At 46.6% G+C, this 27,106-nt stretch overlaps 1 protein-coding gene across 3 annotated transcripts in view; it reads right to left on the bottom strand.

Moving 5' to 3' along the window:
• Nucleotides 1–27,106, bottom strand: part of LOC135819139 (ryanodine receptor 2-like) — a 124,408-nt gene that overhangs the window by 27,629 nt on the left and 69,673 nt on the right. For all 3 annotated transcript variants that reach the window (XM_065332293.1, XM_065332295.1, XM_065332294.1), the window contains 28 exons: nt 25,930–26,277; nt 25,382–25,460; nt 24,574–24,697; nt 21,870–22,338; nt 20,886–21,190; nt 20,337–20,461; nt 19,926–20,039; nt 19,516–19,599; nt 18,741–18,917; nt 18,138–18,292; nt 17,586–17,756; nt 14,827–15,339; nt 13,740–13,796; nt 10,038–10,097; nt 9,287–9,451; nt 7,972–8,090; nt 7,547–7,640; nt 6,627–6,859; nt 5,950–6,001; nt 5,486–5,524; nt 4,782–4,887; nt 3,974–4,053; nt 3,147–3,291; nt 2,453–2,533; nt 1,954–2,099; nt 1,408–1,479; nt 760–864; nt 376–457 (listed from right to left, as the gene is read on the bottom strand). In XM_065332293.1, the coding sequence (XP_065188365.1) occupies nt 376–457; nt 760–864; nt 1,408–1,479; nt 1,954–2,099; nt 2,453–2,533; nt 3,147–3,291; nt 3,974–4,053; nt 4,782–4,887; nt 5,486–5,524; nt 5,950–6,001; nt 6,627–6,859; nt 7,547–7,640; nt 7,972–8,090; nt 9,287–9,451; nt 10,038–10,097; nt 13,740–13,796; nt 14,827–15,339; nt 17,586–17,756; nt 18,138–18,292; nt 18,741–18,917; nt 19,516–19,599; nt 19,926–20,039; nt 20,337–20,461; nt 20,886–21,190; nt 21,870–22,338; nt 24,574–24,697; nt 25,382–25,460; nt 25,930–26,277 (4,300 nt within the window). The remainder of the gene's footprint in view (nt 1–375; nt 458–759; nt 865–1,407; nt 1,480–1,953; nt 2,100–2,452; nt 2,534–3,146; nt 3,292–3,973; nt 4,054–4,781; nt 4,888–5,485; nt 5,525–5,949; nt 6,002–6,626; nt 6,860–7,546; nt 7,641–7,971; nt 8,091–9,286; nt 9,452–10,037; nt 10,098–13,739; nt 13,797–14,826; nt 15,340–17,585; nt 17,757–18,137; nt 18,293–18,740; nt 18,918–19,515; nt 19,600–19,925; nt 20,040–20,336; nt 20,462–20,885; nt 21,191–21,869; nt 22,339–24,573; nt 24,698–25,381; nt 25,461–25,929; nt 26,278–27,106) is intronic.

The raw sequence follows: 27,106 nt of genomic DNA, 5'->3' as shown, positions 1-27,106 counted from the left end.
CTGCTCAGTAGGTCATACGAGTGTACATACCCGCCTTTGTCATACACAAAGCCTGTGAAAGGCTGTGTTATGGCAAGAGGGATCAACAATTGCTTCCAATGGTCCTGTGGTGCTATAAACACGAAGTTATTGGTTCAACACTTTTTCGCTCACTGTACGATGTCATACCTTCCCAAAGGGGAACAGCTGCTAATGCTTGTTTATCTTTCATACTTTTGGTTCTAGTTTAGCACCATCCTGAAGTTGACCGCATTCCAACACAGCAAAGAGCAAAATATAGGACGGTGTGTTGACGATGGACCGGAACTGCCCATTTTGTGCAAGAATAAGCATTAAAAAAAAAGGCAGAGCATTGAGAACTCTAGAGCAACTGACCTTCCAGCATAGCCAGCAGAGTGACGGACATTTCCTTCTCCAACTCTAACAGTTCACGCAGTAGCTCCAGCTGACTGGGATCCTACAGGCACAAGTCAAAGTACAAGCAAAGTGGCCGCAGTAAATACTTGCAAAAGTTGTCTGATTATCGGCCTAATAGCCATGAAACTCAAGAGTCGTTATATCCGCAGTCGTTCTTAGCCAAGTTGACTGTACTGCTATGCCAGTGAAGGTAATAGTATGCCCTTTATTCCTTGCATGTCATCTATCCATCTATGTCATCTATGTCAGCTAGTCATCTATCCATCTAGTCATCTATGTCATCTATCCATCTAGTGTCATTGCATATCATCTATCCATCTAGTCATCCGTAGGCAATCTGACCTGGGATAGTTTGATCTGCAGCTTGGCGAAGACGTGTAAAAACCCACCGACCGCATCCCACAGCCTGCTCTTGGCCAGGGAAAGCTGATTATGGACACACGGACCCTGAAAGAGAGAGAGACACAGAAAAACAGAAAGCATACCTCAAATGTATACAGCATTGCATTTGGACAGTGGTACAGAATCAATGACGTATGGTCATGCTCTGTTGGATACTGTCCTCTGTAAGTTTCCTTTGATCAGTACGGCATATGAGAGTGTGTAACAAAGCAAAAAGCATGAACTCCTACATAGCGAATCAAACAAACCAAATGTAACAGATATATACGTGCACAACCGTCTGGAAGTATCATTCCTACAGCTAACATGATCATTGTGCTACCAGTGGTTTTTTCAACTGGCATACAAACAGACACGCAGCTCAGCTGGGTAGATGTAGCTATGGGTAATGCCTACAGCTATGGGTAATGTCTACAGCTATGGGTAATGTCTACAGCTATGGATAATGTCTACAGCTATGGATAATGTCTACAGCTATGGATAATGTCTACAGCTATGGATAGTGCCTACAGCTATGGATAATGCCTACAGCTATGGATAATGCCTGCACCAGTGGATAATGCCTACAGCTATGGCTCTTAAACTTACCTGAATGTACTCAGTCAGTGTGCAGAAGACTTGTTTGGCAATACTCATTGCACGGGACAAATTGTCTCGGCCCTGACGGAGGTCATGGGCACATACACAGACACAGACATACACATACACAGACATAGACATACACAGACATACACATACACGTACACAGACATAGACACAAACACAGATATGGACACAGACACAGACACAGACACAAACATGCACACAGACACAGAACAACACAAAAAGGAATAGTACTGTACTGTCATCTGGGTTAATGTGTACTGCTAAGTCCAGGAAGCATTTCACGCATCCTTAGCAATACACACTCTGATCTGTGCAGTGAACACGATCCTGTAGTACCACCCCCCCCCCCCCTGTACCCCCCCCCCCCTACACCCTACCCCCCCCCCCCAGCCCCTGCGCCCCTGCACCCCTTGCCTTGCATCCCCACCCCCACCCTAGTCTGGCATAGGACAATAACAGCCTCACAACACCTCATACGATGCAGTAAGCAGTTCGTCGTGAACATTGCTTTATTTCCATCATGCTTACCGGTCCATCGATGGTCTGGCGTCCGACGTAGTGCCAGAAGAAATCACTGACTGATTCCTGGAGGCGATGAAGATAGTCGACCGTGTGGAAGACAATGTTGATGGTGCTTGTGTTGCCCGGCTGTGTGCGCAAGTAGTTCTGAAAGCCTGTAGAAGGTGATAGTGGCGACAGCAGCAGCAGTAGCAGCAGCAGTAGCAGCAGCAGCAACACAAATGTTCTAAGAGCGACAATCCAAACCACTCTTTACACATTTAATTTTTCTATTTTTCTATGTTTCACCATGAGGCTAGAGAATCCCTAAAAACAAGAGAGTCGGCAAAGATTTCTGGAGCAAAGATTTCTGGAACAAAGAGACCGATATCAAGTTTCACAGTGTTTGCCCTAGCGACCTGGAGAATGCGTAAACGGCAGCAATCACGTCCAAATTGTAGGGAGAAGAAACAAAACTCCTCTCCAATACTACTGTCATATTGTCTTTGCAGTGTTATGTAGCACTTACCCAGGTTATGTCCTTCACACAGCAGCTGTAGAAACCTGAACAATGCCAGCGTCATGGATGCATCGTGCAGGGCTCGATCACCTACAGCAACATTCATGAAGCAGAGGTGGTGGAAAACGGAGCACAAACACCACTATCATCAGCATATAGTCAACTTTGCGTATAACGACACTCGGCGGGGCATCAGAAAAGTGTCCTTATTCGCGAAGTGTCCTTATACCCCAAGTCTCATTATATGTGTTACAGTTAGATGGGACTTTGCTCTGGGCATGGGAATTCTGTCGTTATTCGCGAGTTGTCATTATATCCGCAGCAGTCCCTATTAGCGAAGTTGACTGTAGTTTTAACAAAGAAGGATCACGCATTGGTTTATGGATTCCACTAAGCATGCGTTAGATCGATACCGCTAGCGTGCTAGAAGAATAGTGCAATGGACTGTTTGAAGGCCCAGCCGTGGAGGTGCAGGGCAAGAGAGTGGTAGTATTGGCAGAGGTGGTCAATAAAATAATGACGAATAGGGCATGGGGGGGGGGGGGGGTAGACCTTATCACGATGGATATCCATGGATGGAAATACCCATGAACCCTCCCTTCACACATACACACACGCACATGTTCTGACAAGGTGTGCTACCCTACCATAGCCGTGGACACAGCAGTCAGCACACCAAATCACACCCGGCATACATACATACCTGCAGTACGACCCACACCAAGAGTCTCTGCTTTGTTGTGTCGTTCGTACGTATCCATATCCAGAACACTACAGGACTCTATGAGACCGGCTATGCTGGCAAAGAACTCAGAGTCCGTGCTGTCCTTCAGGAACTCCAGCATAGTCTACGCAGAACACACAACAACAACATTGAACAAGCACAGGATGACATTGCTTGCTGGGAGTTTGGCACACACGTAGAAGAGAAGTTCTAGGCTGCTGTTTTCTGATGACCGCTTAGTGCGTGAAACTCGGAGTAAAAGCATTTTCTCATCTTCTTACTCTTGCTGGAGCAATACTACTGAGCTATTCTGGTCACTGTGTGAAGTCATGTGACGCTGAGCACACCATGTGCCTCGATGCCTACAAGGGCACGTATGTGAGTACTCAATCGACCGAAACTTGGTCAACTCTCAACCAAATCCAACAATAGAAACATGAGTAAAAAGGTGATTCGAGTGCATATTAAACATAAAATTATGCAATGCATTGAAGCTTGGAACACTGAAGTGGGGTGCATGGAGGAGGGGGAGGGGAGTGCATTAGCCATTCTAGGCGCGTGCGATACACTTGGCTGGACAGCAAAGCAGTGTTGTGATGTGTGAGATGAAGCTATCCAGTGAGTGCGGCCGCTGAGGCATCACTGTGGGCGAGGCAAGCCAATGGATGACGTAATGCATGGTGTTCAATAAAGTGTGTTGTGCTGGTGCAGTACATGATGTAATCAATGATGTGATGCGTGAGATAGCACACAGTGTTGTGCTGGACCAGTGCATGATGTAATCGATGATGTGATGCATGACTCACCTTCTGCACAGTGAGATTTCCACCGGTCAGCATGGCAATGCCGAGGTTCAGTGTTTGATAGACTAGTGGTGATGGTACACCTACAGACATGCACAAACACGCACACGTGCACCAATACACATACACACACACCCACACACACACACATGCACACACACACACACACACACACACACATACACACACACACACACACACACACACACACACACACACACACACACACACACACGCATGCACACACACACACACACACACACACACACACATGTTGGCACACACGCACGCACGCACACACGTGTGCACACATGCCAGCATCAATGCACGTACAACCTCTTGCACTTTCACAGTGCAAGCCGGAAGCTGAGAACTGACAGCAGCACTGGCAATAGTACTGATCCAATGCTAGTATTGCCACTGACACAGGAATTTAGAACTTTGTTCACTAACCTTGGTCCAGACAAACATCCATACACGTAGCTAGCTTAACCTAAAGTTCAACCGTGATGCACACAGTGCAAATGCTGTACCAACCAGACCACAGATGGTTATTAATTTTTTTTTGAAGAATTTGAAAATAATCGTAACACTGGGATACTGAAAAAAGTTAATATAAATTTAGGAATTTGTTGCTTGGGTAGTGCATACGTTGATGGTCTAAAGAAATTGGGGGATCACCGATATGTTTGGGGCAGTATGTGGTGTTCTTTGGAGGGGTGTCCATACATGAGATTTTGCCATTTTCCACAAAAAAGTTGATCTGTTTCCTGTTTTTTTTTTTTTCTTCACAAAGTACTAGTACACATACCTCTGCATCCCATTAGGACGAGCACGACCATCTGTGCTGCCCCACTAGTAGACAGGTAGTCTTGCTGCTTTAGAAGACGATGATTGGACATGTCCCGGACCATCTCCTGAAGGAGCAGTCCGACAAGCAAGTCCACACACACACACACAGACACAAACACATGTGAGTTCTATGCTATACAAACACGACATGACTATTGTGGGATTGTGCTGCTAACGAAGGAGCCACGAGCGGGATTCAAACCCAGCGCCCCAATCCTTCCTGGACAGTCCCCTACCATAAAGGCTACCGGGGATCACACACAACTATGGCCCCTTCTTGCTACACATGTATGTTGCTTGAATGGTCACCATGGCAGCACACAGAGACAACACTAACAATAACAGCCCGCCAGCACACAGAGACAACAATAACAACAACAGCGCTCCATTCTTTATCCACTGACGTAGTTTAGAACAACAAAACGTCTGGTAAGGTTTCGTAAAGCCTATTTTTAAAAGCGTTCTTACTTTGTACCACTCTTTGCCCAAGAAGAAAATATATTATGTAACAGCAACCTGATTAAGTTCAATGGCACTCATGACATGACATAGTAAACAACACATCACATGACATACTAAACAACACATTACACGATCCACTTGAAAAGCAATCATATGACAAACACTACAGGACTAGTCACGTGACCACGCAGCATGTCCTACCCGTAGAGTTTGGTTTCCAACACACAGCATGGAGCAACTCTGCACAGACACACAGACAGACAGACAGACAGACAGACAGACAGACAGACACACACACACACACACTGTTATAGCACAGTAGTTAGCTGACTGAATTGAAAAGAGAACACATACTTCCTCATTACATCGGATATAAAGTATCTTTTTTGTGACCCTGCGTCTACTTTTCCTGGCATTCCGATGAATCCAACTTGGGTATACTTCCATAGTACAGATTCATATGTCCCCGTCAAGGTACGTTATACTGAAGTTTCCCTGGACTTGAATGTTTGCTGAACTTGCTCACTCCAAGAGCCTGGTAATGTGTAGGGGACTCCAGGCAGATGGAACAGATTCAGAAAGTATCTTGGACAAATGACTACCAGTAAATAGGCTATTGTACTATCCCCTGTAAATGGCGGCGCCATGCGGGTGGTCAAACTCACCGAGCTGAGGATGTTGGCGTAGGCAATGAAGAGCGGGTCTTGCATTGTGAAGCTGAAACGCACACATGCACACACGCATACACACACACACACATATACATGCAAGCATACACACATGTGCACGCACGCACACACACACACACACACACACACACACACACACACACACACACACACACACACACACACACACACACACACACACACACATGCACATACAAACCCCAGCGCACACGCAAACATCGCATCGATCAATAAAAAATCTCCAGACCCAAGAGGCACACGAAGGGAATTAATGGCGTTTTGTTGTGATTCAGGGTTTCATGAATAACAACTAATCATCAGACGACAGTGAAGGAGAAGTGAAGCAGCACAGGTATATGCAGCTAAGCAGATGAAACAAAAAGAGGACGGAAAAAGTGTTTTAACTCTGAGTTTCACGCACTAAGCCATCATCAGACAACAGCAATGATTAAATCTGGATCAGTACTGGTTTATATACCCACAAACTTGCAAAGTGTTAATGCCTGCATCATGGCGCAAATCTTAAAGGTGCGAATGACAACAGTGCACATGAGATAGGAGTGATCAATCCAGTGCAATATCCTGACCCAAGCAACTCACAACATGACCAAAACGGCGATGATAACTCAGTGGCATGGCATTGAACAACTTACAAGATCTGCTTGTTGCACTTGGCCGAGCGTGAGAAGAGCTGAATGATCTGGCACAGCGGATCGACCTCAGTACGTTTAGGAATGGTTGGCATGGCAACCGCGCTACCCGCCGATGTAACCGGGTACTTGGGGTCCATAGCACCTTCCAGAGCCAGTAGTGACATCTCACTGCTAGACACATCACGTTTGGTGTGCGATGATGACTTTTTGCGAGCTTGCATGCTTGAGGCAGTCTGGAACGACAACCCAACGAGGTACAAGATGATAAAAGATGTAGAGGAAAATTCACTTTACGGGAATGGCAGATCTTTGTCAGTGTGTGCGTGTGTGTGTGTGTGTGTATGTGTGTGTGTGTGCACGTGTCCGTGGATGGAGGGGGCTTGGCACTCATGGCAGTGGTTCAAGTGTGAGACTTATCCCCTCATCCCCACCACAATGAGCTGCATCAGCCGCTGCATTTTCCGGATGTCAGCGGCCATCGTGAGGTTCCTCGAGGATTGTGACGAAAATGTCCTATACCGTTACAACTTACACTGAGGCTGGCTTTCTGGTAGCTGGGTCTACATTGCACTCAGTAAACAACAGACAACGCTGTCAGCGGTCAGTTGTTCCACAAATGAAGAGCTGAGACGGAAAATCCGCTAAATCCATTTCATCACTTTTCCGATAATGGCCAACAAAGGATTCATTCTATCTGCGGTTGGTATCTAAATCCAAATTTGGATTCCAGTTTTGAAATGGTTCTAGTCAGATTTTGAATGTGAAATTGTGCCTGGTGGTGCTTTTCGGCCTTTTGATTACACTGAGCTGAAAGTCTCATTTTCTCAAATTGGCATTTATCGGGTTTTGCATCTCAGCCCTTCAAATGTTCTCCAGACCAGTGGCAGTGTTTGGTGAGGTAAACACTGCCTGTTTCTCACCTTGATATCCTCAATCAGGCAGAATGCCTTGGGTTCGCTGGGCACTAGCCACTCAGAGCGGTAGATGTCCAGGAAATGATTGATGGCACGGTCCCTGCAGGAATACATACACACACCCACACACATGTGTGCACACGAACGCACACATGCACGCACACACGCACGCACACCCACCCACTCACCCACCCACACACACACACACACACATGGGGTAGACCATTCAAGCAACATGCGTGAATTCCCAGTCGATGTCGTTATGCTATACAGCATGATGCTTGCGTGTGCATGTTCGTCCATCCGTCCTTCACGCACATGCACACACATGCACATGCACACACACACACATACATGTACACACATGTACACACATACAATGGACACACACACACACATGTACACATTCTGCGTACAGTCCTGAAACCTACCTAGGCAGCTTGTGCAGTGGTACCATCAGGAAGCAGTTGATGATGGTGCGCTTGCGTTCTCTTGTGATCAGCTTCCTCCAGCGCTTCACATGCTTGGCTGTTGGACTGGGATTGTCCACCTGCAACATAAGCAACATTAAGTAAAATTACATACTCACAATCAACTACTAGCCAAGTTGAGCTTTTACCTGTTTCATTGCGCTCTGTGCGAGCAACTAGTGTTCCCTGTAAGAAGACGGCAACGTCCGCAGGGACTTCACTATTAAAACAATAGAATATACTACCCCACACTTACTGTTTGCGTTATGCAGAGCTCACTGACTTGTCAGTTTGAGTACTTTGGCAAGGTACGTTCGGGCCTGGTTTAAATCTGGGTTTGGAAAATTTATTTTTCACTGCTATCAGGTTCGGCCTCATTTTCTCTGTGCTGCGCTGATGAGTCCACAATGGACGGAACAGTTCTGTCCGCAAATTGAGAATCTACTATCGCATGTACTATTACTACTACTACTACTACAGTCAGACCTCGCATAACCGCACACATGCGTTTTCCACAAAGATATCGGGATAGGCGAGGAAACCGGATAGTCGAACACACATACTGAATGTATGCATGGCATATACTGTAAATCGGTAACCAACAATTTTCTTCCGGATGGCGAGGGATCCGGATAAAAGAGGACCGGATGGCGAGGGATCCGGATAAAAGAGGACCGGATGGCGAGGGATCCGGATAAAAAAGGACCGGATAAAAGAGGACCGGATGGCGAGGGATCCGGATAAAAAAAGAGGACTGGATAAGCGGCGATGTCTGCCTGTACTAGTGCTGTACAGTACATGTTTGTGAAAGTTCATCACTGATGTTAAGGTTAGAGGTCACGAAGCGTTTTCGTGCATATTTGGAAATCAACCATGCGGTGCCGTCCTTATGACCATCACTGTACACAGTAACGTAGACTATTATGGTGGTATGTATGGTATAGACAACGTCACCCGAGTCAATACTGTTGTGTCCTGCTCAAGGCAGACCAACTCTTCGAAAGATGAGGATGAATCATCAGTGAAACGTAATGGCTTTTAAAGGGAAACTGGCTGCAAAGGCGGCTTGAAAGGTCACATGTGAATGTGTTACGCACAAGGCGCGAGAGGTCTAGCAGTGCAGGGTGCAACAGTGCATGGAAGCAGGTGCGAACAGTAGCACTAGCAGCCTAAGTGCCAAGACCCATGCAGGGAAAGGTGCTATAATATCACCACAAATACGGCTGACCGTACCACACTAAAATACCTTCCGACGCCCCTGACACGTAGATCTTACATTGTGAAGTCGATAGATGACCCGGATGAGGTTCATGATCCTCTGCAGTCGCAGGTCCAGGTCCGGCTCACTGCGTGGCTTAAACACGGGTAACATGCTGACTATCGACTGTGCCTTCTGGCCCAGTGAGAGGCGCTTCCTGAGCTTCGGCGAGGACATCTTATTCTGTAGTTAGAGCAGGGGTAATAGAAGACAACATTACAAATACATTGTAGATTATTCGACATGGGAAGATTCCATTCCTGATGATGATTATTAATAAACGTTTTGGTCATAAAAATTTTATGACCGAAACGTTGAAATACGTCTTCCTGAAAGGAGTTTGGGAAACGCAGTGATTGAGTGTGATACAGTGTTGTTCACAACCCACTTTTACTATTGAAGCTGCGTGACGCGTCCTACAGGATTGGAAATGGGAAGACGAAGCTGACAGAATGACAACAACGCAGAGAAGTAGCAAATACCATGCAAAACTGCAAGACGACTATTATTTTCTTACTACAACGTGGTCCAGCGTCCGCTTCGCTAAGCCTAACCAATGCTTAGATAAACTTCTTGTCTCGAAGTCACATGGTAATCTTTTACCTAAAATAGAACGCACCGAAAATATACGTACATGCATGCCGACTGCAATACGGAAAACTGATTTACCGAAATTGTGCACCCCGTAAAGATGAACCAGCTAAGCCGCTGTTAGAGGAACACTGGAGCAGGTGCATTGAAACTTTGAAAGCAGTCACTGTATCCTTACCTTTTTCTGGTGCTGTAGGACATTGATGACATGATCGGCCACTTCGTGTTCCTTAGCACCCTACCAGCAGAACAGGGCAAAGCAATGGCAAAGCAATGGCAAAGCAATGACAAAGCAATGACAGAATCTACACATGCATGTATAATGTTTAGCGTTTGTGACACGAGTTACGATAGTTTGTACCGTGATCTACACGCTTTGTACGGTTGTGCGTGCAGTGGAGCGAGATATCTCGTCATCCGCCGTTCAGGCACAAGTTACAGAGCGAGATATCTCGTCATTAGCACTGAAAGGGATAGCACATGCATGTACAGTGCTGCTCTATGAAATCCGATCCTGAAAGTCAAGTGTGTGCCCTGCACCAGTTCACATCCCAGTGACCGCAGGTCTAGGGCTGCATAGTGCCCTGCACCAATTCACATCCCAATGTTTACAGGTCTAGGGCTGCATAGTGCCCTGCACCAATTCACATCCCAGTGACCGCAGGTCTAGGACTGCACAGCAACCCCGGTGCGTACTTGACACACACGGTCAGATTTCAACGAACAGCTCTGTACATCACATTCATGCGACCTTGCTCACAGTAATCCCAGCCTTGGTCTTTTCACACCCCGTGAAGTCTGACCTCCAATGAGTAGAGCGACTGAAGTATGCCCTGTGGTTACCGAAATACAGGGAACTAGTTAAAGGGGAAGTTAAGGCAAAAATTAAAATTTCACCAGTTGTAGTCTTCGGGGTGCTGAGTCGAATGGTCTTGGTCCGAGAAAGCTGAGACGCTCCCTTCCTACTTGAATCCCAATCGAACTCGCGCACTTCCACCGAAACTGGGTGACTGCGCCCTACTAGATGGGGATTTGTATGCAAAATGTCACTAAAAGCGCCATTTCGTTCTTATAAAAGCATGGATGACCGCGATTGGCCCATATGTTGTAGTCTTTTGGACGCTGAGTCGACTGGTTTTGGTCCGAAAAGGCTGCGATGCAGCGTTCCTCCTTTATTCCCAATCGAACATGGTTGAACAAGCGGTCACGTGCTCCTGCGTACACCAGTCAACTGGTCACCGTGCCTGCAGGGTACAACTTACTACAGGTAGACTCCCTCTAATTCGAATACGGTTTAATTCGAACATTCCGTGTAATTCGAACTTTTTCGTCGTACTGATCTTCTGCAAGTCACTTCAAGTCAAAATCGAATGCATAATTCGAAGTGCGAAAAGTGCGCCGGTTGGATAATTCGAACCCACTCTTCGTACAGAAGAGCTGTTTACAGTACATTGACTATGTCCTTTGAACGCTTATTTCGAAGTGAGATTCAGTTGCTATCCTTGTAATTCGAAGTTCATTCTTTTCTCCTTCTCTAGCCGAGAGTAGCTCAAAAATCGATTGATGGTCCGCTGCAGGATCGACTATAGCGTTCAAGAAACCCACCTTCTCTCGAAATTTGATTCAAGCCAGTGCTAGGCAAATTGCAAAGGTTTGATTGAAGACGACTTCTTCCAGGTGGCTGACTCTCTTCGTGGATCTCGATGGCCTTTCTTGCCGCGCCAGCTCGTGCGCGGGGATGTTGGCGAACAACAACACTATTGTCGTAAAATATTGTCGATGCCTGTGCTCCACTTCCGTTCTTCAGAACGACGTGCTGCTGTTCGACGGCCTTTCATGACGCGGATTTGGCAGCGCAGTTCTTTTCCGTTGAAATTGTTTCAGGAAAGCTGCAGTGACTGACAACTTCTTCACTAGAAGATGAAGATAATGTCAAAATGATTTTGTGTCGATCCAGTGTTTTGATGATCCGTTGTACATGACCGGTACGACCACCTTTGTTTCGTTGATGCAAATAAAAATGTGCAAAAAATATTCAGCATGCGATTTCAAGCATTTTGACATACATATCAGTGCATGGGGCTGCATTTGGATAATTAGAAGTTCTGGATAATTCGAAGTTAGGGCCTGGCAATTTGAGGTTCGAATTAAAGGGAGTCTATCTGTAGCCTGTTTGACCCTTTTTGGGTGCAGTCCTGTCACTCGAGTTGAACCTTGGTGTGAAAGTTGTCGCCTGCTGGCGTGGTGACCAGGTGATTTGGGCACCCAGGAGCACGTGACCACTTGTTCAACCATGTTCGATTGGGAATAAAGGAGAAACGCTGCATCGCAGCCTTTTCGGACCAAAACCAGTCGACTCAGCGTCCGAAAGACTACAACATATGGGCCAATCGCGGTCATCCATGCTTTTATAAGAACGAAATGGCGCTTTCAGTGACATTTTGCATACAAATCCCCATCTAGTAGGGCGCAGTCACCCAGTTTCGGTGGAAGTGCGCGAGTTCGATTGGGATTCAAGTAGGAAGGGAGCGTCTCAGCTTTCTCGGACCAAGACCATTCGACTCAGCACCCCGAAGACTACAACTGGTGAAATCTTAATTTTGCCTTAACTTCCCCTTTAAGCGGATGGGAAACAATTTCAGACTTTCTCAGACAGCGATATACAGTAGGCACCACTGCGTGCCAGTTCATGCTCATGCATTGTCCACCTCATGAGAGAACACAAGTCTTTCACCACACAGGCCTGAGGAAAAAAGGCCTTTTCCGTTCCTGATCATGACATTTCAGTGCTGAATAGATTGGGTTTTTTCCCGCTTAGTGGCATAGTCAATAGCACTAGTAACAATCAGCATATCAGATTAGTGACTAATACTGGCTATACTGTAAATGAACAAAATTTATATTCGGCGCATAGTTATTTTCGGCTATTTTCGGCCTGGCCATGTGTGGCCGAAAACGTACGGCGGCCGAAATTTTGTTTTGCAAGGTTCAGTGTGACAGTGTATGCAGGCGGCAGCAGTACAGGCCAAACATTTGATGCGGCCGAAATGTGTTTTAGCCGTGGAAGGCCGGAATTTGAATGGGTCGAAAATTTGTAGACTTACAGTAGCCCCACTGTCCTGAGTAGGAAAGTGTGTCAGTGTGCACATTCTGAGTAGGAAAGTGTGCCAGACTTGTGCACATTCTGAGTAGGAAAGTGTGCCAGACTTGTGCACATTTTGAGTAGGAAAGTGTGCCAGACTTGTGCACATTCTGAGTAGGAAAGTGTGCCAGACTTGTGCACATTCTGAGTAGGAAAGTGTGCCAGACTTGTGCACATTTTGAGTAGGAAAGTGTGCCAGACTTGTGCACATTCTGAGTAGGAAAGTGTGCCAGACTTGTGCACATTTTGAGTAGGAAAGTGTGCCAGACTTGTGCACATTTTGAGTAGGAAAGTGTGCCAGACTTGTGCACATTTTGAGTAGGAAAGTGTGCCAGACTTGTGTGCACATTTTGAGTAGGAAAGTGTGCCAGACTAGTGCACATTTTGAGTAGGAAAGTGTGCCAGACTTGTGCACATTTTGAGTAGGAAAGTGTGCCAGACTTGTGCACATTTTGAGTAGGAAAGTGTGCCAGACTTGTGCACATTTTGAGTAGGAAAGTGTGCCAGACTTGTGCACATTCTGAGTAGGAAAGTGTGCCAGACTTGTGCACATTCTGAGTAGGAAAGTGTGTCAGACTTGTGCACATTCTGAGTAGGAAAGTGTGCCAGACTTGTGCACATTGAGTAGGAAACTTGGTGTGCCAGACTTGTGCACATTGAGTAGGAAAGTGTGCGAGACTTGTGCACATTGAGTAGGAAAGTGTGCCAGACTTGTGCTCATTTGCACACATCACTTACCCGTAACATGAGGGACAGTCCCTTCTGGACAAGGCTGGAGTCAAGACTAGTCAGATCCTAGATGGAAAGGACATGAACAGATTGGACAATGATGTACATGGTTACATGTGCATGGTTTTGAAAGGAGGTAGATAGAGAGAAAGATCTAGATAACTGTTAGATATAATTATAGGTAGATAGGTAGATATTGATATATAGATGAATGAATAGACAGACAGACAGACAGACAGAGAGACAGAGAGACAGAGAGACAGACAGACAGACAGACAGACAGACAGACTTAACGTACATGTAGGTAGATAGATAGCCAGGTACAGTTGACTCCTGATATAACAAACACCATTGTGCAGGAGAATTTGTTCTTTATAACCGAAGTTCGTTATAACAGACATGCACTCGCACTATACAAGCAGCAAGTCATGAGTCGGTTCGACTGATATGTGGCCCATGACAGTATGACTATGAGTGCATTTGGTGTACATGCAACCCTACAAGATTGGGTTTGTTATGAATGATAACTGTTCGCTATAAAGGGTCAATTTTGTATGGGTTCAAACAGGGACATGGACAATGGTTCGCTATAATCACGAAATTTGTTATTAGCGAGTTCGTTACAAGTGGAGTCGACTGTAGGTAGGTAGGTAGATAGGTAGGTAGTGACAGATAGAGATAGAGAGTATGTAAGAGAGAGAGAGCGAGAGAGAGAGAGAGAGAGAGAGAGAGAGAGAGAGAGAGAGAGAGAGAGAGAGAGAGAGAAAGAGAGAGAGAGAGGAGAGAAGAGAGAACGGTGGAGGTAGACAGAGTGATAGAGAAAGGTGAGTAAGTTTCAACCATCTGCCCGCACCAATGCCGAGTGCTCATTGCTAATGTCACGTTCCTCGGTAAACATATTATAACTGCTTGTGGATACAGACCCCCCCCCCCCCCCAACACACATGCATGCACACATGCACGCACGCATACACACATGCACCCACGCGCACACGCACATACACACACACACACACACACACACACACACACACACACACACACATACGCACTCACACACGCACACCCCCTCCCCCCCCCCCCCCCCCACACACACCTGTATGATGATGGTATGCAGCTTGTTGAGGCACTGAACAATGACATTCCCATGACTTCGACTACTTGCAGCAGTGGCCTTGCCTGAAGTCTGTGTGCTCTTGGGAACAAATGGCGTGGCACCCGACACTTTCTTTTCCGATGACTTGCCGGCCAAGCTGCTGTGAACTGAGAAGAGTGATGACTGTCTGCTACTTGTCTGTGCTGCTGGATTGTGGTCGAGGTTGTCGCGAGTCGAGAAGAGCGATCTCCGTTCGCTAGTTCTCTGCGCCACTGGATTGTCAGCCTGGCTGCTGTGGGCCGGGAAGAGCGATCTCCGTTGGCTGTTATTCTGCGCCACTGGATTGTCTGCTAGGCTGCTGCTAATCGTGAAGAGCGATGACCGCTTGAATATCTTACCAGCTTTATGCCCACTCTCGGGAGTGGGGGTTGGTGCGGACAGGGTGTAGCGACGCTGTCCCTTGAACCTCTGCGCAATGGCGGCAGTGCAGACCTGGAACTCACGACGGAAGTTCTGAAGCAGACGTGAAGAGCACATGGCACATGTATAGTCAATACGCAACACAGCCACTACCAAATACAATGTTTATACACACAATGTAAATTACAGTGTTCGAAAGGCTGGCACTTAAAGGGGAATTGTATATGCTTAAATCAAATTTTCGCCAGTTGTAGTCTTCGGGGTGCTGAGTCGAATGGTCTTGGTCCGAGGAAGCTGAGAAACTCCCTTACTCCTTTATTCCCAATCGAACTCGCCACCTCCACCGATACTGGGTGACTGCGCCCTACTAGATGGGGATGTGTATGCAAAATGTCACTAAAAGCGCCATGTCGTTCCTATAAAAGCACGGATGACCGCGATTGGCCAGTATGGTGTACGAGGTGAATTGCTATTTCTGGACATTGTACATTTCTGGACATTTCGAGTAAAATAATTTTTCGTCGCGTGTAGAGTCAAGTCAGTCAGGTTGATGAAGTTTTTTCTTGTTGTAGTTGACAGCTGGGCTGTTGTAGTTTCTCCTCGTATCGGTGCCTTGTTGATAGCCTTTTCTTGGGAGGCATTTCAACGAGTTTTGTGGTACTATGTCGCATGAGAATTTTGAATTTTGAGTAAAATAAGAAGTAATGGACGAATCGTTGGCTTCCCCATGTGCACTCCACTTCAGACGCTGTATAGTCTTGGACCTGTTGGCTGGAAGTGTGAAGAGGCCAACTGCAGTCCACCAATAGAAAAAATAACAAAAATGGTGCAGTATAGGATGCCTATTGACGCTATTTTACTTTCATGTCCAGAATTCAATACACTGAAATTTAGGCCAAAAATTGGCCTGTCGAAAACATCCTGCTATAAAGTCTCTGGGATCACAGCATGAGCAATTGTCACATATTTGGAAAGATGAAGGATTAGGCCATACAATAGATACAAAAAGATATGAAAAATGTAAAACACACAGCCAGTGGGCCTCTATTTTATTTTCATGTCCAGAAATTGCTATTCACCTCGTAGTCTTTTGGATCACGAGTCGACTGGTTTGGGTCCGAGAAGGCTGCGATGCAGCATTCGTCCCTTCCTCCCTATCAATCACGGTTGAGTAAGCGGTCACGTGCTCATGCGTACACCAGTCACCTGGTCACCACGCCCGCAGGCTACAGCTTACAGCCTGTTTGGCGGCGTTCCTGTCACTCGAGTTGAACCTTGGAGTTGAACCTTGGTGTGAAAGTTGTAGCCTTCACAGGCTGCAGGCATGGTGGTCAGGCGACTGGTGTACGTACAAACACGTGACCGCGTACTCAACCGTGTTTGATAGGGAATAAGGGCCGAGCAGCCTTTTCGGATCAAACCCAATCGACTCAGCATCCATAAGACTACAACTGGTGAAAATTTGATTTTAGGGTATACTTCCCCTGTTACAACATGTGTCTTGTTAGGTCTAGTAGGCATGGATTTAGATTGCATTTCACTTGGCACACCTGCACTATCTAAGTAATCCGGATGCCAAATACTGTAATTTCACAAATTTTCGGTGTACTTTTATTTTCGGTACTTTCGGTGCGTCTGTTTCATACCTAAAATTTCAATACACCGAACAAACACTAACACACATAATCCAATAGGGAACTGCTTCTCTGTACCTAAATTTTCTGTTCACCTAACCTGGCCTTTTGCCCTCATACCGAAAATATTGAGCACTGAAAATTTATGAAATTAGAGTATACACTTTGGATTGGATTCCACTTAGCTGCTGATAGCAGCGAGAGAGCATTTATGACTGTACTATGGGTCAAGTTGACCTGGCAGTACAGAGTGGTTTCACTTCTATCACATGGCCATACATGACAGCCATGTTGGTTCCAACTCCAGTCAACCCTGGTATCCATGGAACCAAGAGTACATGAAGCCCAGAGCATGTAGCAGCTCTGGGGGGTTGCTGTCACGGCAACGTTCCGGGGTTACATCACTTCAGCGATGCAGTGCGCACAAGCAGGATTCAAGCAGGTCTCTTTCTGCACAACTGCAGCTCAGTTATACGCACTACGCAATTTCCCGCTTCAGATATAGATCAGCACCAAATATGATGTAATCCCGGAATTTTGCCGTGACAGACACCCATGCAGAAAAAGCCAAAAGCTGCACACTCTTGGTTTTATTAAATTTTACTCTTGATGTCGGCCATGTTGGTTCCACTGTTCGCACCCAATGATGACATTCTGCACAGATTGGATCACATGACAAGGACATGGCATCATTCTATCCCTTACCAGTGAGAAGTGCCAGCAATGCAGCACATCAGCCAGGTACAAGAAGAAGTGCACTAGCTCCTTGGGCAGCGGAGGCTTGGACCACTTCTCCCGATGGGCGGTGACGAATGCGGTGCACAGCGTGAAGAATGCGAAAGTGTCGCGCGCCAGAATGTTGTACTCCTGGCTAATCTACAGGTGGGAATAGGCAAAGCATTACATCATCATCTAGTGGGAATACACGAAGCATTACATCATTATCAGGTGGGAATAAGCTAAGCATTACATCATCATCAGGTGGGAATAGGCAAAATCATTACATCATTATCAGGTGGGAATAAGCTAAGCATTACATCATTATCAGGTGGGAATAGGCAAAATCATTACATCATTATCAGATGGGAATACGCCAAGCATTACATGTTTGTTTGTTGTGCTTTTATTTCTAGTCGTTCAACCAAACAGGCAATGGTGCCTTCTCACAAGGAGACGTCTGTACAACATGCATATGGACCATGATGTAATGCAATGATCTAATAGAATACAGTCCACGACGGAGGAGGTTATCCGTACCTCAGCTTCTTCCTTCGGACCACAGCGCGTACGCTGGTAGTGCTGATCCCGAGAGAAGAGAGCTTGCACACGCTGGCTGAGCTTCTTGGAGATTGGTAGGAACATGGTCTTCAACAGCTCCACTGAACAGGTTCTCATGATGGGTGCCAAGTCACCTATATTGTGTAAGTAAACACACAGAGACACACACAGATAGAGACAGAGAGACAGAGAGACAGAGAGACAGACAGAGAGGCAGACAGACAGACGGATAAATACGATCACATCGAACATTATGGTACCGGTTATACACCAATTGAGCACATTTGGGGGGGGGGGGGGGTTGTCTGGGCACGATTCTAGCTTCGCATTACGGAAACAAGGTAAGACTAGTTCAAGTAATGTGTGTGTGTGTGTGTTGGGGGGGGGGGGGGGGGGAGGGGGGTCAATGGGGCTCTTTGTTGGGCAACCGTGGGTTAAAACATGTAACCTGATTTGTTTTACATTTTCACGTGGGGTGGGTGGAGGGATGTGCCCCTTTGTCGGGGTGATCCCGGATCCTCCGCAGCAGCACCAAGAGCATGCAGCATTACAGAACGCTCTGGTCACGTAAAGTGTACTTACACGCCGCCTGACAGATCCAGTCCATGCGAGGCTGTCCAAACTGGTTACTGATAATCTCCATGGCCTGTGTGAGAACCGTGTCCACCATCTTGGTGTTGATGACGGTGGGGTAGACACGCTTGCCAAACACACACATACCGTCTGCACCCTTGTCCCACCACCTATCCATGTAGGAACCTTAAAAGAGTAAGGCAGAATGAGATGTAAGTGAGAGAGTGATGCAGAGAGTTAGAAGGATAGCTAGAGATAGATACATGTAGATAGATATATTTTTCATTGCTATCAGGTTTCGCCTCATTTTCTGTGTGCTGCGCTGATGAGGCCACACAAGACAAAACAGTTCTGTCCGCAGATTGGCTAGATAGATGAGATAAATTGGTAGATAGATACAGAGACGGACAGACAGTGAGAGAGAGGGATAAGTAGTGAAAAAAGGGAGAGAGAACCTAAGCAAGCATCAAGTACTTCGAGTAGTACATTATGACAGAATGGAGATCCACAAATCCACAAACAAAGCCGTGTCTGAACAAGGCCATTGACTGACCAACAATGTACACATCTTCAAGAGATACAGTAAAAGCTGTCAGGGCGACCCGTGACTCGGATACGGCAACCACCTGTCCTAGAAGACCACTGAAACCAGGACCAAGGGATGCTATTTCCAGTCAAATGACCCTGGATAAGGAGACCACCTGGTAATAGAGACCACATTTCGAAGGTCCCTTGAGTGGTCGTCTTAGACAGGTTCCACCGTACTTTGGTTTTCTAGACTTACTGAGCATAGGCACAACCACAGTGATAGCATGGGGCACTTCTTGATTGGAATCAGACAGTATCTGATTGTTCACATCGTCATCACCTGCGTGAGATAGATAGAAATATGGATAGATAGATAGTTAGATGGGTAGAGAGAGATGGTGATGGTGCTGACGATGATGATAATGATGGTGAGAGGACTACGTGAACTGTGAACAAGACTGGAGTAATATGAGACAAGCGAAGATGGACTGTCACAAAACGTCCATACATGCTTATAATAAGAATGACACTTGCAGGGGTTTGACATCTGACACAAGAATAGCTACATGTTCACACATGCGCACAACAACACACCCGCACGCACCCGTGCACACATGCACGCGCACGTGCACGCACGCACGCACACACACACACACATTAACTTACCATCAGTAGAGTCCTGCTCGTCAACATTGTCCGTAGCAAATCCTCTCTCCTCTCGTGACACTGCCAATGCATCTTCAACCTCCACCAGCAGATTGCTCAACACAGGCATTTCACCTACAAAATGAAAAAAAATACTTGTTTCGATTGAGGAGAACTTTGTGGAAAGATCAGAGAACTAAAGGAAGTGAACTATAAGGGGACACATGGGGACGAGTTATAAGTAACTCTCTACCACTGACACTTTGATAATAAGCAGTCAGATAGTGTGATAACTTAGCAGAAAACTGACGGACTACTGAGGAGGAGTTTTATGCTTATTTTTGGCTCAGTATCCGAGTCCAACAAAATGAAAAGTGAAGTACTTAAATCAGCAGGATGTGTGGATATTAAAAGAAAGAGGATTTAACTGACCATCACTTTGATTCATGGTGGACGTTGTCTTTGAAGAGTCCACCTGCTCAGTGGATTTCTCCAGGAAAGCCATAGGCATTGCGCTGGATATCGCTGCCAGGCATTCTCCAATGACAGGTTGCAGGCTGTTGACACACGCACACACGCACACGCACACACACACACACACACACACACACACACACACACACACACACACACACACACACACACACACACACACACACAAGCGCAAAAAAATAGACAGTAAGTGATTGCACAGCACTTCCAGCTACGGGGCCCCAAGCATATAGTCGTGATCTCAGATTCAGGTTACAAGTTGGGCAGCTATACTGAACTGTCTTTTGTCTATCTTTGGCAGTATCGTGTACCTTCTTGCTGCTGGGCACCGTACTTGCCTACTAGGCATCTGGCTGCTGCCTACTATCCTTCACTTTGCGTGCTACTGCCTCCGTTGTCTATGTCTGAAAGAGAGAGAGAGAGAGAGAGAGAGAGAGAGAGAGAGAGAGAGAGAGAGGGACTTGAAGAGAGAAAGAGATAAAATCTTACCTATGGTCTAAGTCATTGAGCTCTGTACCAATGTAGTAGAGCCGTGAGATGATCTTCTCTGTCTCGAAAAGCAGGTCACCCTTGATCAGCTTGGGACCAAAGCTGTGCTCACGGATGTGTGTGAACACAAACGTCAGCAAAGGAACCAGCACTGTGAATACGTAGCCATCGCGATTGCCGCTGCAGCGACTCATGATACAGCTGGCGAGGTCATCACACGCCTGGGCGAAGAAGTTGGACATCTGCTGGCACAGCATGGGGAACTCATCCACGCTCAGCAAGGACATGTCAAACGCTTTCACAACCTGATTAATGGAAAATGGGAAGAGACAAGAAAGAAAGACGGGTTAACAAGGAAAGGGAGAAGGAGGAGGAGGAGGAGAAGGAAGGGAGAAGTACACAACAATTTACCAATTTTTCCAGGTAAACCTCGACCAAAGAGAAAATCACATATTATGTGAATGGTATTGAGCCTACATTTTGATTGGAACTAAATCTTGCCGATATTTTTAAGAATCGTGGAACGAAAGTCCAAGCCCAGCAGGTTGGTAAAATAGAAACGGTCTATATCTGTTCCACTTTATTTCCCCATGTGTATCGATCCTACTTACTCCGCCCTGCGGGAAATACGTTTCGTGTTTGTACATGCATGTTTGCTTTATAAGCTGCATGCTTTTTAAACCCGAGAAGAAACATCAACTGGGTCACTTCAGTACCATGAGTACAGTATTGTCGGGCGCCGAAGAACAGAGCGCCGAAGAACAAACAGGCTAGAATTTCATCAAGCACAGCATACCAATGTATACACGCTGATTCAACTGTGCATAGACTGTAATGCATGAAAATAAAAACGGTCTAGGCTAGGCGACTGACCCCCCAGGCTACTTCATGAAAAATGGTGCAGTTTTGAAACGGGTCAGGACAGGAATGCACTAGAAGGTGCACACAACTATGGTTTCGTTGATTAGTGCTCTTAGGACCTACAGTTTCTGCGGCAGCTACAATGTCCACCGTGTTCTGGCCAAACACACTGTCCTGCGCCTGCAGGATGAGTACCAGGTTGAAGAAGAAGTCGCCCACCTGCGCCTTCTCACCGCGCGAGCACATACCGTAGCGCTTGCGATCCGTGCCGAGCGGCATGAAGTACTGGTGATGGCACTTGAAGTAGTGCGTCGCCAGAGGCATGTAGAGAATGGCCAGGCTTCTCAAGCGAGCTTCCAGCGACTTTGAAAAGGCGTTGGTGGAGCGGCACTCCGGAGCCGTGGGAACGTAGCACGTGGAGCGCGTGGCCGGGAACTCCATCAGCTTGAGTCGACCGGCGTCTACCAGCATGGCAAGAATGTGCTCCTGGCGTCGGATGATCTTGTTGAACAGGACGTAGGAGTAACGGCGCTCTACCATGCTGGTGGCGCTGCACTGTCTTGCCATGTTGTCCAGACGTGGTGTTGCTGATCTGAGCACAGGCAAAGATGTTACGCCGCGCGCACACACACACACACACACACATACAGGTACCCAACACAGGAACCCACACAGAGTTAACCCTTTAAGAGCCACAGGAAAATTTCAAAATTCTGCATTTTTTCGTGTTCCTTGGACCATAGCTTCAGTTCTACTCACTCAATCCTCACAATCTAGGGCTTCCTGGAAAGGTCTCCGCGAGAGGAAGAGAATGAGGTTGATCATGATAGCCAGCACACCGTCTATCCAGCGCTAGATCGCAGCGACAGTACGAAAAATGCCCCAAATGCGTCCAATTGCGTCCCGCTCCAGATATTTCATTTTACTCGATCGTGGAGTTCCAATTTTTTCGCTGTGTACTCTTGACAATATCAACAGTGAAACCCGTGCAAATTCGAGTAAACCAGCGTGACGAAAAGTCTCAAAATTCTCAATACTAAAGTCGCACTGCGCGCTTTTGAAATTGCCGCGATCGCGGCTCAACTTACGAGTGATTTATCTCAGGAACCGTTGCTCGCAGCACTTCGCGGATTGTTTCTCCCGACAGGTGAGAGTTTTCTCTTCGCCCTGAACATTTCGATCACTGAATTTGAGCAAGATTGGAATGAGTTACGATCTTTTGAAGTTTTGCATTCAAGTATGGGGCGGCTCTTAACCCTTTAAGAGCCGCCCCATACTTGAATGCGTCGTAAACGACGCATTCAAATGCAAAACTTCAACAGATCGTAACTCAGTCCAATCTCGCTCAAATCCAGTGATCGAAATATCCAGGGCGAAGAGAAAACGCTCACCTGTCGGGAGAAACAATCCGCGAAGCGCTGCGAGCAACGGTTCTCGAGATAAATCACTCGTAAGTTGAGCCGCGATCGCGGCAATTTCAAAAGCGCGCAGTGCGACTTTAGTATTGAGAATTTTGAGACTTTTCGTCACGCTGGTTTACTCGGATTTGCACGGGTTTCACTGTTGATATTGTCAAGAGTACACAGCGAAAAAATTGGAACTCCACGATCGAGTAAAATGAAATATCTGGAGCGGGACGCAATTGGACGCATTTGGGGCATTTTTCGTACTGTCGCTGCGATCTAGCACTGGATAGACGGTGTGCTGGCTATCATGATCGACCTCATTCTCTTCCTCTCGCGGAGACCTTTCCAGGAAGCCCTAGATTGTGAGGATTGAGTGAGTAGAACTGAAGCGTTGATCCAAGGAACACGAAAAAATGCAGAATTTTGAAATTTTTCTGTGGCTCTTAAAGGGTTAACCCTTTAAGAGCCGCCCCATACTTGAATGCGTCGTAAACGACGCATTCAAGTGCAAAACTTCAAAAGATCGTAACTCAGTCCAATCTCGCTCAAATCCAGTGATCGAAATATCCAGGGCGAAGAGAAAACTCTCACGTGTCGGGAGAAACAATCCGCGAAGTGCTGCGAGCAACGGTTCCTGAGATAAATCACTCGTAAGTTGAGCCGCGATCGCGGCAATTTCAAAAGCGCGCAGTGCAACTTTAGTATTGAGAATTTTGAGACTTGTCGTCACGCTGGTTTACTCGAATTTGCACGGGTTTCACTGCTGATATTGTCAAGAGTACACAGCGAAAAAGTTGGAACTCCACGATCGAGTAAAATGAAATATCTGGAGCGGGACGCAATTGGACGCATTTGGGGCATTTTTCGTACTGTCGCTGCGATCTAGCGCTGGATAGACGGTGTGCTGGCTATCATGATAGACCTCATTCTCTTCCTCTCGCGGAGACCTTTCCAGGAAGCCCTAGATTGTGAGGATTGAGTGAGTAGAACTGAAGCTATGATCCAAGGAACACGAAAAAATGCAGAATTTTGAAATTTTCCTGTGGCTCTTAAAGGGTTAAAGGGTTAATGACGTCACAAAAAATGGTCAAAATCATATTCACATGGTGTACACCACCATCACAAAAGAATGAGACACGATACAGACTATTAGAAACAAGGCCGGTCGAGGCAGCTCGAAGCAGAGTGCTCAATGCACAAACGTGCAGAGCAGTATATACATTTAACTAGTGAGGCGAAAGGCTGTGCAGCTGCTAACTTCAAGTTTCACGCATTTCATTGAATGCCAAATGCCGCTGTCTGATGATCGCTGAAATGCATGACATTTAATGATACAGCTACACAGCCTTCCACATCCGTTATAATGTATGATGCAGAGTCATTATATTTCAACACAAGATGGCATCGCACCGCTAACTAACCGGTCCACTCTGTAGCCACAGAGCAAGAGAAACTTGAGTGTTTCCCGTGCCAGGATGCGAAACTCCTCCTTCTCCTTGCTGGGAAGCATGTCAAACTCCAACAGCTGGTGACGCAAAGGTTGGCCTTCAACAGAAAACAAAATGAGTTGGGGAAAATACTGTTTTAGGGATACTCATTCTGCAGACAAAACCTATTGGTGGGGGAGAGAGGGGGGATATCATGATAACGGACGCAGGCCAAAATTGGTTAGAATTGGTTGTTTACTATCAAATGTAGAGGCGGTTCAAAGGTATTTACGGCGACGATACATGGATGAGAGAAGAGCTGCCTGCAGATCTGAAGCAAGGAACGTGGCTCTCGCTACCATCAAACGGATCCCCCGCTCTGAGTGCAGGGAAACACAGAATGTTTAAAAGAAAATTCAAACCAGTCCTCCAGTAGACAAACTACCGCCGTGCTGCTCAATGACATATGATCAAACTATTGAATACCACGCTAGGCACTGTACACCCGTAGGCCTGCGGACACTGTGGGCATGGTGGACTTGCTCAGGGCGCACACTTGATTAACGCAATCGTATTTCATCGAGCAGCACCGTACACAAAATTCTGATAACAAGCAAAACAGACCATGGCCACACTCATGATAATAGACGATACACAGACACATAAGTGTTTACTGGGGAAATAGTATGTTAGAACACCCCCACACACACCCACACACACCCATACACACTGCAGAATGGAGTCCAATGGAGTTCAGTCTGTATTTTTTATCAGGTCATGCTAGTCTGTACATAGCACATACCTCCTGTACGCCGTGCGGCTGTTATCTTGGCCAGCGCCCAGGCATCATAGCGATTCTCTGCCAGGCGCTCAGCCATCGACTGCAATGGACACACGCACGCACCGGATAGTTCAAATAGTCTAGAATGAGCTTCAAGTGATGACCAGTTACTGTAATGACGTGAATGCATGAAGATGTGCATGCGCCTATATGCAGGTATACGCTCACCCTCACACATTTCCGATAAAATCAACCTTGGCTGTCATCCTCACACATGAGTGCACACTTGACCCTGTTCATTCAAAGGAAAAAAAAAAGGTTTCAGAGCAGACCCGCTCTCTTCCCATTCACTCTGCAAACTGGAACTGGAACTCGAGTTTGTGGAGTGAATGGGAAGAGAGCGGTTCTGCTCTGAAACATTTTTTCCTTTTAATAAGAGGCCTAGTAAAGCAACACCATGGCATACATACATGCACACACACACACAAACACGCACGCACGCGCGCACACGCACCCCCCCCCCCCCCACACACATGCACACACACACACATGCACACACACACACATACCATCATAGCCTTGCTGAGAGGGATGTTGCTGAGATCAAACGGCTGCGGCGTGTAGTCGGTGTGACGGTTATGCCCCCGCGGCATTGCTCGCACTCGAGACGGAATCAAATGGATGTTCACGTTGTCGTGCCTTCGCAGGCTCCAGCCCCAGGCAATCATGGCCTGGATCTCGGTCTTGCATGGATTTCTGCTCAACTCCTTGTCATTTTCTGACAGGTCCTTGTATGGACGGAGCAGAGGATGAAGTCTCTTCTCCACGTCGCGCTCAGGGCCGTAATGGTAGCCGTGCGCAAACTTGCGCATGGCCCACGTATCGTGGCAATGAGCAGAAAACACCTCAACGCATTCCTAAGAAAGTTCGTGTGCAGATTGACATATACACACACAGAAAGACACGTATTAAACAAAGCCGAAAATAGCCGAAAAATAAATATGCGCCGAATATTCGTTGAATGAGAGTAGCTAGTAGTAGCCCTGTGCAGACAACGGATACACTTTGAAGACGCATGGCACTCATGACAATACGTCACAAATGATTTTACTCTATATTCCAGGTAAACGTTTTGCTGACTCCAACTTCACCCTCTTCTGTTCATAACCTTGCTTTGCCTGAAGCTACTGTGGTGCGATGATAGTAGGGTGTATTGGAAAGCTCACAGCAACAATGGATTAATTTAAACTGAGTCTCTAGGTCTGTAACGGCCTAGAACTCAACTAGGTTGCTTGAAGAAGCCAAGCGGCTTAGAAGTATGATGGCCATTTCCTAAGCTTCAGAGTTAGGCAATCATAGCCAACCGCGTTGCCTTACACTTCTAGTAGAAGGTGGGCTATTAAAACCAACCCAGGGAAGTGTTTAGTGAGAGAAGGGTCATTAGTTAGGTTCAGTCATTCTTTGCTGAATGACTGAACTTGAAATTGCGACTGGTCTGGGCAGGAGTCGCCTATCCGTCTCGTGAAGTGCTTCGGTCACAGCAAGCAAGGAACGCTGGACTCACTAGCAAGAACAGCATGATGAGCACAGTAAGTTGTGTTTGTCTGCGGGGTTCTAAGAGGGTCTTGGGTGTAGCTGCTAAGGCACCACCCCATAACATACCTGCCGTTTTATGTGGCGGGTGACGAAACCTCCTAATCCCCAAATGTTGCCTTGGAGCACAGGTGACACAACCATTCATATGCT

Source organism: Sycon ciliatum, chromosome 6 (assembly GCF_964019385.1).
Source record: "Sycon ciliatum chromosome 6, ocSycCili1.1, whole genome shotgun sequence".
NCBI classification, from domain to species: domain Eukaryota; kingdom Metazoa; phylum Porifera; class Calcarea; order Leucosolenida; family Sycettidae; genus Sycon; species Sycon ciliatum.
The sequence above is the reverse complement of the archived record's forward strand: the minus strand, read 5'-3'. Positions and strand labels throughout refer to the sequence as shown.